At 45.7% G+C, this 12,792-nt stretch overlaps 1 protein-coding gene across 10 annotated transcripts in view; it reads right to left on the bottom strand.

Annotated features, from left to right (window-relative positions):
* CFAP92 (cilia and flagella associated protein 92 (putative)) overlaps positions 1-12,792 on the bottom strand; it is a 226,504-nt gene that overhangs the window by 176,616 nt on the left and 37,096 nt on the right. For 9 of the 10 annotated variants that reach the window (XM_077116383.1, XM_077116381.1, XM_077116390.1 and 6 more), the window contains 2 exons: positions 5,411-5,601; positions 2,858-3,062 (listed from right to left, as the gene is read on the bottom strand). In XM_077116383.1, the coding sequence (XP_076972498.1) occupies positions 2,858-3,062; positions 5,411-5,601 (396 nt within the window). Of the gene's footprint in view, positions 1-2,857; positions 3,063-4,207; positions 4,373-5,410; positions 5,602-12,792 lie in introns of those variants that run through there. The other variant, XM_077116389.1, reaches the window with a different exon arrangement.

Below are 12,792 nucleotides of genomic sequence, written 5' to 3'. Positions count from 1 at the left end.
AGGACATGGCTTTTCTGGGGTATATAACAGCTTCAAACTGGCAAATTCCACCCTTTGGACCCCCAAAAGACATCTTCTTTCCAAAAGCAAAATACATTCATTCCATAACAATACTAAAAAGCCTTAAACCATTTCAGTAGCAATACAAATACAAAACAAAGTCAGAAACAGTACAAAATCTCATCAAAGTTTGCTACTTTGGTCTGTCCAAAAGCAAAATTTTCCTCTATCTCTGGACCTGTAAAACTCAGAACTAGTTACCTGCTGCCAGTATACAAAGGAGGACCAGTCATAGGATACACATTTTCATTTTAATAGAGAGGAATTAGAAGGAACACAGGAGTCATCAGACCCATACCGTTCCTAAAACCTGCAGGACAAATGCCATTAGATTTCAAAGTCTGATAGTCATTTATCCTTGGGACTTTAGAAAGCGACAGTCCCACCCTTTCAAAGGACCTAAGCAGTGGCCTGCCTCTCTCTGAATGCAACCTTGAGGGACATTGGGGAGACCACCATTCTCTTGGCTTCACCCTCTCCAAACATTGGGGCTGCACCCAGGCTCTCTGCCATCTCCAGGGCACATGCTTAACCCCTGCAGAAAAATGGGGTGGCAGCAAGGCTCTCCCCAATCCCCAAGGAATGTACTCCAACCTCGCCAAGGCCTGAGGGGGCACAACTCTTCCAGAGCATGGAGGTGGAAGACCCACCCTCTGTCCTCAGGGCAAACTCACCCTCTCCCAATGCTTGTGTGGGTCCACTCTCCTGGCCTGAGGTTTCTTGACTTTAGAACTTAGCTTCTCTGGTTCTGCCTCTGAAGTTATTTTCCCTCTAACCTGTCCCTTTTCTGTCCCTTTTAGTTCAGACTGGCAGTGGGTTCTGTTTATACTGATCCCACAAAACTCTTGTTGGTTTTCTATGCAATACGCTGGGATCATGCCCATCAGATTTTCACAACTCTTACCTGGATAACTCTATCTCCAATCCTGGCTTTCTCTGAAATGACTGACTGGTTCCACATTTGGTTAAATCCTCACATGGAGCACTATTTTCTGGGGTGTCCCTTCCTGGAAGCCCAGAATTTTCCAGACCTTCAGTTCCTTGTTTCTTTTTACCCAAGAGTTCAGTTCTCAGCTTATCTCTTTCCTGTCACATTTCACTATAAGCTGCAAGGAGAAAACAGGCTGCACTTTCCATATTTAACATGGAAATCTCTTCTGCTAAATATCCAAGTTCATGGCTTTTAAAAGCTGCCTTCCATCCAAAGTCAGTCAATTCTGCCAAATTCTTTGCCACTTTAAAACAAGAGTCACCTTCCTTCCAGTTTGTAATACCATGCGCATTCTGTCTAAGGCCTTATCAGAAGTATCTTTAGAGTCCACATTTCTACCAACAGTCTCTTCAAAGCGTTCTAGGCCTTCTCTATCAAGCTTCTCACAACTCCTCCAGAACCTTCCCCTTATCCATTTAAAAAACTGTTCCAACATGCTTGGTATTTGCAAACTGCAGTAGCACCCCACTTCTCCGGTACCAAAATCTGTTTTAGTTTGTAAAACTGCTAGAATATGATATACCAGAAACTAAACAGCCTGAAAAGGGAATTTATTAAGTTGCAAGTTTACAGTTCTAAGGCCAAGAAAATGTCCAAATTAAGGCATCAAGTAAAAGATACCTTAATTCCAAAGAAAAGGCTGATGAAGTTTGGAGTTTCTCTCTCAGCTGGGAGGGCACATGGTGATGACTGCTAACTTTCTCTTGTCATTTCATAAGGCTTCCCCAGGGGTGTTTTCCTTCTCCCCCAAAGGTCTCTGGATGTGTGGGCTCTGTTGTACTGGTTACTCTAGAGCTTTTTCCAAAAATGATTCCCTCTTAAAGGGCTCCAGTAACCAATCCCACCTTGAATGGGTATAGACATAGCTCCATGGAAACCATGTAATCAAAGGTTCCCCCCAACAATTGGGTGGGTCACAACTCCATGGAAACAAAAAGATTCTACCCAGCAATAGTCAATGAGGATTAAAGGAAAGGCTTTTCTAGGGTACATAATAGATTCAAACTGGCAAAAGATATCAACTTGGCCAGGTGGTGATGCCCTGTTCTTATATTCCTGGGGACTTAAATGAGTATGCGAAATTATTCCATGGCTGATTATGTTTGCAGTTGGCTAAGGGGAGTTTAATTTAATAACTCACAATGAGGGGGGTTTAATTGGAGACTTAAAAAAGAGATCAGAAGGGAGCTCAATACAGCACAGCCCAAGCAGCTCAGCACACCTCATCTCAGCACTCACAGTTCAGCCCAGACGTTTGGAGATGCAGAAAGGAATCACCCCAGGGAAAGCTATTGGAACCCAGAAGCCAGGAGAGAAGGCCAGCAGAGATTACCCTGTGCCTTCCCATGTAACAGAGAAACTCAGATGAAAGTTAGTTGCTTTTCCTCTAAAGAACTATACGTTTTTAACTAAATAAATCCCTTATTAGAAGCCAATCCATCTCTGGGAGTGTTGCATTCTGGCAGCTTTAGCAAACTAAAACAGCATCCTCTAATTTTTTTTCCCCCAGCGAACACCCAGTGTTCACCCAGAGAGACAGAACGGTGGTGGTTCCCTCCCCAGCCCTGTCCTGGGCCAGAGGCCCTGGAAGGTGGAGGAGGCAGAGGCTGCCCCGCCCACCGCCACCATCACCCCGCCCCGCGCTCGGCCGCAAGGCCCACGACGGGCCTCCGACCCAGAGATGCAGGAGAACCCCCGTGAAAATTAGATGACGGAAATGAGGACAAGCTGGCTTTCATTCTGCCACAGGCGAGAAGACACAAGCCTCTAGACACACGTCAAATACAGCTGGACTGCCTGACTTACCAAAAGAGTCGATATCATCCAAATGGCTGGAACCCTTTAATCGATAATACCGGACTTTTCTTGAAACTGTCTCTTTTGCGTCCCAGAGCCTCAAGGTTATTTTGTGGAAATTCATTTTCTTTAGTAATTCCTTTGTCACGCTGATGTTAAACGTCTGGGTCCATGACACCCAGATTTTGTCACCCTCGTGCCACGGCTTCACCGTCTGTGTGAAACGACATCAAGGGACTTCAGCTGTGGAATGACAGAGGGCCCTGCGGTCCCCGCCGTGGCGTTTCTAAGGGTCAGGGGCGAATGGAACAGCCTCTTCCCCACTGACATCCCGTGCCCGACCGACCTGCCTGCCCACGGGTGGTCCTCGGTTGTCCTTTCTCCACCACGGCTCCCACGGCTCCCGTGGAGCCCAAGGCAAAGCCAAACGCTCACGCGTGGCCCCACACCGACCTCGGGCTTCTATGCGGAGAGCAGCAAGGGGGGAAATGAGCAGAGGCTGGGCCTAAGGGCAAAGCTGAGGAGCTCTCAGGTCCTAAGGAAGGTGCCTGATGCAGGGGTGGCTTGTGCCTATAAGGAAGCTTCTTTGGTGGACATGGGAGAGCAGCAGAGAGGACAGGCCGGCTGCTCCTGCCAGAGGACAGGGGGAGACTTTGCAGGGCAGGGGGCCAAAACCAAGCAGCAGATAAGATGATGCACCATGTCTGCTGAACTTGACAGTTACTGATTTCTGTTGTCCTTAGACAATCCTTGTATTAGCTGTTTTTATGGCTACCACTGCACATTGTATTTTTAATTTAATGTATTATTTACAAGGATCCTGCAAGGAAGGTGTCGTCGTCATCGGTTTTACACATGAGGAAACTGAGGCTCAGAGGGGTTAAGAGCTTTGCAGCTCGGCCTGCCTGACTCCTGAGCCTACAGCATGAAGCCAGGCTGGAGGGGGACTGGTGCACGGGCTGGCCAGGCTGTGGGAGAGGCTTGGCTTTCCCCAGAATCCGCAGAAAGGCCTGGAAGGTAGGTGTGGACAGAGGTGAGGCAGAAGGTGGGAGAAGCTGGCAGAAACAGGGTGCCAGGAAGGGCCCAGGTTGGGGTTGCACCAAGAAGGGGCCCAGAAGGGCAGGTGGGACACAGGGGAGCCTTCAGCTACTTAGCCAGTGACTTTCAACTCCAGTCTCTGAAGGAACTCCAACCACCCATGACCTGTCTTTCCTTCCGTCTTTCATTCCTTCAGGTGTCGACTATGCCTCAGGGGCAGTCATGCATTACTATTTGAGTGGTAGTTCCCATCCCCAGTCTCATCCCACCATCCACTTCTGCTGAGTCTCTGTCTCCCCACCAGGAATCAGGGAAGTTTACCTTGGCATGCCGACCTATTGCTGAGCCTGGCAAGCACACATAGTCAATCAACAAACATCTACAGAATGGCTTCTACCTGCCAAGCACTCCCTGTGCTCAGAACCCCAAGAAGGAGACTTGCTTGTAGCCACACAGCCAACCCCAGCACCCAAGCCTGATGCCAGACTGGTGTGCCCCACCCCCACCCTACCCCATGGCCCCCAGATGGAGCCTCTGAGACCCTCAAAGTTCTATGAATGGCTGTGTGGCAGGGGTGGGGTGGGGGTGGGGGGGACTTTTGTTTGCCATGGGAAGGGGCCTCAGCCACATTAATCCCATGGCCTTTTGCCTCCCTCACAAGAAGAGGAGTGACTGAACTGGCTGGGGGGTCTGCAGGAAGGGCTGGACATGCCACACTCAGCTGGGCTGGGCCTGCACAGGTTGTCTGCAGGCATCTGCTCTCCCCCCAGCAAGAGGGGCCCGGCCAGCAGATGCTGAGGGACAGCGCCTGCTCTAACTCAGAAGGGCGAGACCTGGCACACCAGGTCACCTGCAGGGCTAAATGATGCCAGCCAGCCTTGCCCCGCTCGGCAGTCAGGGTGGTGCCCTGCTCTCTGTCTCCGTGACCCCCTCCATCTTTTCTTCATCGGGCTCTCTTCTGGCTCCAAACTCAGACTGGGAAATGGGTTGTTATAGACTAGACCCCACCAAACCTACAGGTCCTTTGGAAAAAGTAAAATTGGAGCAGTTACCTGCAAATAGGGTCATCTCCAATTGCGTCCAAGCACTACCCCAGAGCTGAACTACTGCCAGGAGAATGCATACACACACACACAAACACGCCAAGGAAGGGAGAGGGGAAGGGAGATGAGAGAAGGGAGAGAAAGGAGAGGGAGGGAGAGAAAGAAAGGGGGGGTGAGAGGGGGGAAGCAAGGAGGAGAGGTGGGGAGAGGGAGAGGAAGGAAGGAACCTCAAGAGTTACAAAACTTTTTGAAACACCTAAGAAATTAATTACTGGGTAAAATATCTAAATAAAAAGTCCTGTGAATTAGTACTATGTCAGTGCAGGCTCTCATTGTGTGTGTGAGCTGGGGCCCAAGATCCTACATTTCTAACATGCTCCTAGGAAATGTCGATGCGGCTGCCCACGGACCACAGTTTCAGTAGCCAGAGATAGGCTATCTGCAAAACCACACACACACACACACACACACACACACCTACCTTTATTCCTGACTCCAAGAACACTTTGGCCACCGCTGGAAACACCACCATGTCAACTTGTTTCGGTTCTTGGTCATCAGGCAGAAAGAAATATTCGATGTGGTAGAAACGGCGAAACTTCGAAGACGGTTTCTCGAATTTAGAATGTTTTCTATATTTTTCAATCAAACTTGTATATTTTCCTTTATGACCTAGAAGATACAAGTTTAAGGAGGCTTGTTTTAGCTTCACGTGGAAAAGCAGACCCTTCTCAACAGCTCCCTGGACTCAAGAAAGAGCCTGGGGGAGGCTGCACCCCATATTGCTCAGGGGGCTTGGGGTTTAAGAACAGGTCTGGTCCTCCTAGACAGCGGAATAGCAGCATCTCCACCAAGATAAGGCAAGTGAAACACGTGGGGTGCAATATTTTAGGGTGTGTTTCTGAGAAAGACTGTCTCCTTACATTTTTTGCCTATGATTCCTCACTCATCCTGGCCTTGAGTAAGAGGTAGATTTAAAAAAACAAAAAACAAAAAGTGCAATGTGATTTGTGTAATAATATTCTCATGAACAAGGTTCTGAAATACACAAAGGAAGCAGAAATAAATTCAACCTGGGGATGTTTGAGTAAGGCCCCTCAGTTGATTCAGGCAGGTGCGAAGCAGGCAGACAGATAAGGCATTCCAGACAAGGTGTGTTAGTTAGATTCAGTTGTCAACTTGGCCAGGTGAGCATACCTAGTCTTGTTGCTGTGGACATAAGCCAACGGTACGTGAACCTCATCTGTTGCTAAATACATCTGCAGTCAACTAGGAGGCGTGTCTGCTGCAATGAGTGATGTTTGACTTAATTGGCTGGTGCTTAAATGAGAGAACACAATGTAGCACAGCCTAAGCAGCTCGGCATTCCTCATCTCAGCACTAGCAGCTCAGCCCAGGCCTTTGGAGATGCAGAAAGAAGTCACCCCGGGGAAAGTTGTTGGAACCCAGGGGTCTGGAGAGAAGACCAGCAGAGACCATCTTGTGCCCTCCACGTAAGAAAGAACCTCAGTGGAAAGTTAGCTGCCTTTCCTCTGAAGAACCAACAAAATAAATCCCCTTTTATTAAAAGTCAATCCATCTCTGGTGTGTTGCATTCCGGCAGCTAGCAAACTAGAACACAAGGGAAGCAGCTTAGTGAAAACCTCAATGAGCGAAGAAGTACAACATGGGTTGGCTAGGGGGAAGGAGGCTGAAGGTGAGGTTGGGGCTTCAGCCAGAGCCCAGAGCCCAAGGGGCCTCTGTGGCCTGCCCTTGAACTTAAATGTGGCCTGCTAGGTTGGTGTTTTTCATGCCAGGAGGAGATGCCTCTGGAGCTCCATAAATATTTAATCCAAATTTCATTCTATAAAAACAAGACTATCTTTAAAACTTTAAAAGTTCAAGTTTTTGACACCCAGGAAGCTGCTTCTGCATAATTTTGTGCCATCAGAATAGCTAGCTTTTGTAAAGAATCTGGAATAAAGCTTCTCCTGCTGGTTCTTGGCAAGCATTAGAATGCCCTGAGAAGGTGCAACTGGCCAAAAAGTTTGCAGCTTTTCATGGTCTGTGTTCTGATTCTTTCCGAAATGAGCCAGCAAGTGGACAAGCAGACCCCTCTCACTTTCTGTCAGTGGGACAGCACATTATTATAACCCTTTTGGTGGGAAACTTGAAAATATCTATCAGAAACGCTTAAATGCATACCTTGAACCCAACAATTCTACCTCTTGAAATTCAGACTACAGCAGTGCTCACACATACGCATCAAGACGCACCTACAAAGATGTCCATTGCAGAACTGTAACAGAGAAGAATTGGAAACAACTTCAAATTCCACCAGGAATGGGCAGGATACATAAGACTAGAGCCATTTAATGGAATACTATATGGGGCAGAGAAACGAAGCCACAGCAAAAAAGAAAAGAAATGTATGTGCTCATATCCTCGAAGATACATAAAATACAGCATCAAATTAAAAAATAAGTTGTAGGGCGGTACAATGGTGGCTCAGTGGCAGAATTCTCGCCTGCCATGCCAGAGACCCAGCTTTGATTTCTGGAGCCTGCCCATGCCAAAAAAAAGAAAGAAAAGAGGGGGAAAAAAAAGCTGTAGAGGAAGATTTCAGGGAAAATGGTGGAATAGGAAGCTGCAAGATTCAGTCCTTCCACTAAAACACCTGATTAAACAGGCAGGACCTGCCTGAAACAACTGTTCTGGAGCTCTGGAAGCCAGAAGAGCCCCATACAGCATCCAGGAAAGACCAGTAGGAAGAGGCTGATGAACTGCGGTGAAGAAGTATGAGCCCGGCACACGCGGCAGAGGCAGCCAGCGCCCTTGCCCCACTCTCGAGGTGGGCTGTCTCGGCATCCAGACCCTGGCCAGCTTCTGCCATCACAAAGAGGTGTAAAAAATCTCTTCCCCAAGAACAGGGGTGGGCACGGCTGATCACTGATCATAGCTTTTGATTAGCAAATTCAGATTGCTGGGTCCTGGCTCTAAGTTACTGTTTCCGCCCACACTGGGCACCTGTGACAGGAGCTATTGTTTTAACACTGCCCCCAAAGGGGGCATCGACCACAGGAGTGTAAAGACACGGGGCCTCCCTAGGACCAACGGGAAAGTTTGCTGAAGGGCGCCATCTGCTGGACAGACCGGGAATGCGCAGCGTCGGGGAGTCATCAAATACACCTTTGGCCTCCTTCTTGGTCCCCCTTCCTGGTGCACTTTTGAGCCTGTTTGCACCTCCTTTATGGTTCCCTGGACCTGTTTTATCTGGGAAATTCTGGGTCACCCTCCTGCCAGAATTTGCTCTCCAGGCAAAAGTAACTAGAGACAATGAAAGGAGTGCAAAAAATCATAGAGGTAGTGAGGCAAGCTGGTGGCTTGGTGAGGGATGGAATTTAGTTCATCCTCCAGAGCAGCTAGTAAATTGCCAGGAACAGTACAGGACAATTTCTGGGACCACAAGTTCAGGGACTGGACACACAGCGTACCCCAGTCTGGACAAGCTGGACTGGCTGAGACCCCACACAGAGCTGTAAGTCCCCCACGCCATGGGGGCTGGTGCCCTTCCCCACAGGCATAGCAGGGTAGCTCCCCCAGGGGAAAGCAAACAGACTTTACTAGCAGCAAGGGCTTAGCTCAACCAAGCTCCAATTGTGCAATTAATTAACACATTCTGACTACTGAAAATAGGTACTCGGAGCTTTTGAGTCAGCAGAAATGGGGCAGGACTGATGGAAAAGAAAAGAAGCTTTTTGAGTCAGAAAGCACAAAATACTTGAGAAAAGGGCTGGACCCTAGAAAAAGGGGGGCATATGCAGCATGGAGATACATAGAGTCACACATCAATTCAAACTCTTGATGGACAAATCCGAGGAACAGGAGACCCTTACAGCTCATTAGATAGAACTGGAAAGCTTCTCTCCAGCACTGCCCCCAGGCAAGAGCAGAATTAATTTTATCTGAGAGACAAAGTAACTAGTCAGGCGAAAGGAGTTCATTCCTTAAAAGGCTGTACCTTCCCCAAGAGAAAGGGGGGGCCCAACTCAAGTGAAGTCCCTTCTCAAGTAATTCAGGCCCCAGGGACCAGAAAACTGAAGCAGCTAAGGCCAAACTACAACCCACCTCCGTCTCAACCACACCCCTGGCCTAGAGAGTCTGCTGAAGTTAAAGGCACCACATAACTATACTGTGGTGGGAAGCCACAGGCAGGCAAGAGCCACATACTGGGCAGGATAGGAGAAGCAGAGCCTAGAGGCTTTTTAAGAAAGTCTGACAACCTGCTGGGTCTCATCCTCAGGGAAAAGTGATGCCGGAGAATCTTTACTCCTGAGACGAGGGCCAGTCCAGACTGGGAAAATCTGACTGGAGTCTATAATATCTGAGAAGAGCCTCCCCCCCCCCAAAAAAAAGTCTCCTTATAGGCAGAGCAAGAAACAGAAAGACAAGAACTGAAAAATTCTGACCAGTTAAACAGAACCTATGCTAGGTCTAGAATAATTTGAACTGAATGCCAAAGAACAGATAGAGAACATCCAGCAGGAAAATCCTAGGTAAAAGAATGAAAACAACCTCCAGAATAAATAAATGAAGGAAATCAAATGCCTAGATGCCAGCAAAAAATAACAAGTCTGTTTTAGTTTGCTAGCTGCCGGAATGCAATATACCAGAAACAGAATAGCTTTTAAAAAGGGAATTTTAATAAGCTGCTAGTTTACAGTTCTAAGGCTGAGAAAATGTCCCAATTAAAACAAGTCTATAGAAATGTCCAATCAAAGGCATCCAGGGAAAGAGACCTTGGTTCAAGAAGGCCAATGAAGTTCAGGGTTTCTCTCTCAAATAAGAAGGCACATGGCGAACACGGTCAGGGTTTCTCCCTCAGCTGGAAAGACACATGGCAAATACAGCATCATCTGCTAGCTTTCTCTCCTGGCTTCCTGTTTCATGAAGCTCCCCCAAGGGTGTTTTCCTTCTTCATCTCCAAAGGTTGCTGGCTGGTGGACTCTCTGCTTCTCATGGCTACATCGTTCTGCCCTCTCAGAATCTCCTGGCTTTCTCTCTTGTTCTGTTTTATAGGATTCCAGTAAAATAATCAAGACCCATCCAGAATGGGTGGAGACACATCTCCACCTAATCCAATATAACAATCACTCTTGATGGAGTTACATCTCCAAGGAGATGATCTAATTAAAGTTTCAAACATACAGTACTGAACCGGGATTAGAAGAAAAAGCTGCCTTTACAAAATGGGATTAGGATTAAAACATGGCTTTTCTAGGGGATTTACATACTTTCAAACCAGCACAGTCATACTGTGAAAATCAAAGATAAGGCCCAAAGGAACAAGCAACAATTCAAATGAGATAAAGGAGATAAAAGAACTAATTCAGGATGTTCAAAAAGACATGGAAAAATCTCATCAGAAATCAAATCAAGGAAAATTTGCTTGAGGCAAAATGAGCCAGAAACAAAAGAGCAATTATTATATGGTCTCCTTTAGAAACTGCTTATAAGAAAATAGGGGCCTACATTGTCAGCTCTTTTAGCAGTCACCTTTAGTCCAGAGTGGTAATTATTTCTGGATTTTGAGAGGCTCTTTTATATATGTATAACCTGGTATATAGAGACAAGAACAAAACCGATCAGGTCAGGGTTAAGTTAATTTAGAACACAGGGGTAAGGAAGGCATTGTCTATATTTCAGAACCTCACCTACTCTTTGAGACCAAAGGTACTCTTTGAAACCAAAGGAAGAAAGGTTTGTTTTGTGCTGAAACTAAATTTTCTGTAGCACATAATCTAACTCAATCTATCTGGATAGCTCATTTAAACAATCCAAACATGGGGAGGCCAGAGTAAGAATGAGGGTCTTTAATCCTGTATAGATGAATATAATGCCTGGATACATCCAGAGTATACTAGGCAGATCATTAAAAAGTATTGGCAAAGTCCCTTGAGGATGGGAGAAAATATATGGAACTATTAAACTTTATCACCCAGAAAATTCCTAACACAGTGTCAAATATTAGGGACACCCAAATCAAGAGGCCAAGCCCTTGATCTTGAGGCTTGCTCTTGTGAAGCTTATGTAGGTAGCAGAGAAGCTTAGCCTACCTATAGGCATGCCTAAAAGTTACTTCCAGAGGACCTCTTTTGCTGCTCAGATGTGGCCTCACTCTCTCTAAGCCCAACTCTGCAAGTGAAATCATTGCCCTCCCCCCTACATGGGACATGACATCAGGGATGAAGTCTCCCTGATGGCATCGGAGATGACTCTCAGGGATGAGTCCAGCCCTGGCACCATGGGATCAACAATTCCTTCCTGATCAAAAACTTGTGGGGGAAGTGCAACAAATAAGGTATCAGTGGCTAAGAGAGTTCAAATAGAGTCGAGAGGTTACTCTGGAGGTCCCTCTTATGCAAGCTTCAGTTAGACATTGTTACCCATCATAACTTGCCAAACCCCAACCAAAGCCATTCCAGCCAATCCTAAAGAACACCTAGGGCCATATATAAGATTCTACAAAGGTTCCATGCACTAGGGCAACTTTCCAGAAACCTACCTCCTCCAGATGGGTCCCTGGACCAGGTAAGTCCTAAAACCTAGAGGGGCTAGCCTCTCCAGAACATCAACTAGTTCCATGTCCCCCCCCCCATAATATTGACAGCCCCTTCCAACATGAAAGAGTTAGAATGGCCATAGCCCAAATCCCCCTAAAGATTGGAAGAAAGACCAAAGGTGATGGTGCAGTTATACAGAGAAGGTAGGGTTTAAAAAACAAATACGATTGCTGAATCATTATGTTGATATTTCCTTTAGTCTCCAGTTTCTTGAAGCAGCTAGAAGTAAAAATCTGAAATCATGGAATTGTAACTCATACCAAACTCTGAAATCTGTTCCACAACTAATTGTTGCTATATGCTTTGAAATTTATTGCTTTTTTGTATATACATTATTTTTCACAAAAAAGAAAAAAGGTGATTGTGATGATAAAAAAATATATATATTTATTCCTTCTAGCATTCAATGTTCTCAAGCAGTTAGAAGGAAAAGTCTGAGATGATGATATGGTAGCCCATGACAAACTCTGGGTTCTTTTTTGTAACTACTTATTGAAGAGTGCTTTGAAAACTACTATTTTTTCTTTCTTTTTTTTTTTTTTGCTTTGTATGTATGTTATACTATACAATAAAAGGTTTTAAAAAATCAAATCAACATGTTGAAGGAGGGTATAAAGAAGGCATTGGACAAACAAAAAGAAGAAATTGAAAGTTTGGAAAAACAAATCAAAGACCTTATGGGAATGAAAGGCACAATTGAATAGATGAAATAAAAAGCCAATGGAAACCTAAAACAATAGATTTGAAGAGGCAGAAGAAAGAATTAGTAAACTAGAGGACTGGACATCTGAAATCCGACAAACAAAACCAAATATAGGGAAAAGAATGGAAAAATATGAGCAGGGTCTCAGAGAACTGAATGACAACATGAAGCAAACAAATATACATGTTGTGGTGTCCCAGAAGGAGAAGAGAAGGGAAAAGACTAATGGAGGAAGAACATCAGATAGTTCCATCTCCCTACCCCATATTAGTGACAGACACTTCAAATATCAAAAATTTAGAATTGCCATAGCCCAACAACCCCAAAGAGAGGTATAGAAAGATCAAAGGTGATGTGGAATTATACATAGAATATAGGACTTAATGAATATGAATGCTGAATCATTGAATTGATATCTCTTTTAGTCTCCAGTATTATAGAGCAGCTAGAAGTAAAAGCCTAAAATTGTGAAATTGTAAACCGTGTCAAAGTCTGAAATATGTTCTACAACTAATTGTGGTGCTGTGCTTTGTTTGAAATTTATAGCATTTTTGTATA

The sequence above is a fragment of the Tamandua tetradactyla genome, chromosome 9 (assembly GCF_023851605.1).
Source record: "Tamandua tetradactyla isolate mTamTet1 chromosome 9, mTamTet1.pri, whole genome shotgun sequence".
Classification (NCBI taxonomy): domain Eukaryota; kingdom Metazoa; phylum Chordata; class Mammalia; order Pilosa; family Myrmecophagidae; genus Tamandua; species Tamandua tetradactyla.
The sequence above is the reverse complement of the archived record's forward strand: the minus strand, read 5'-3'. Positions and strand labels throughout refer to the sequence as shown.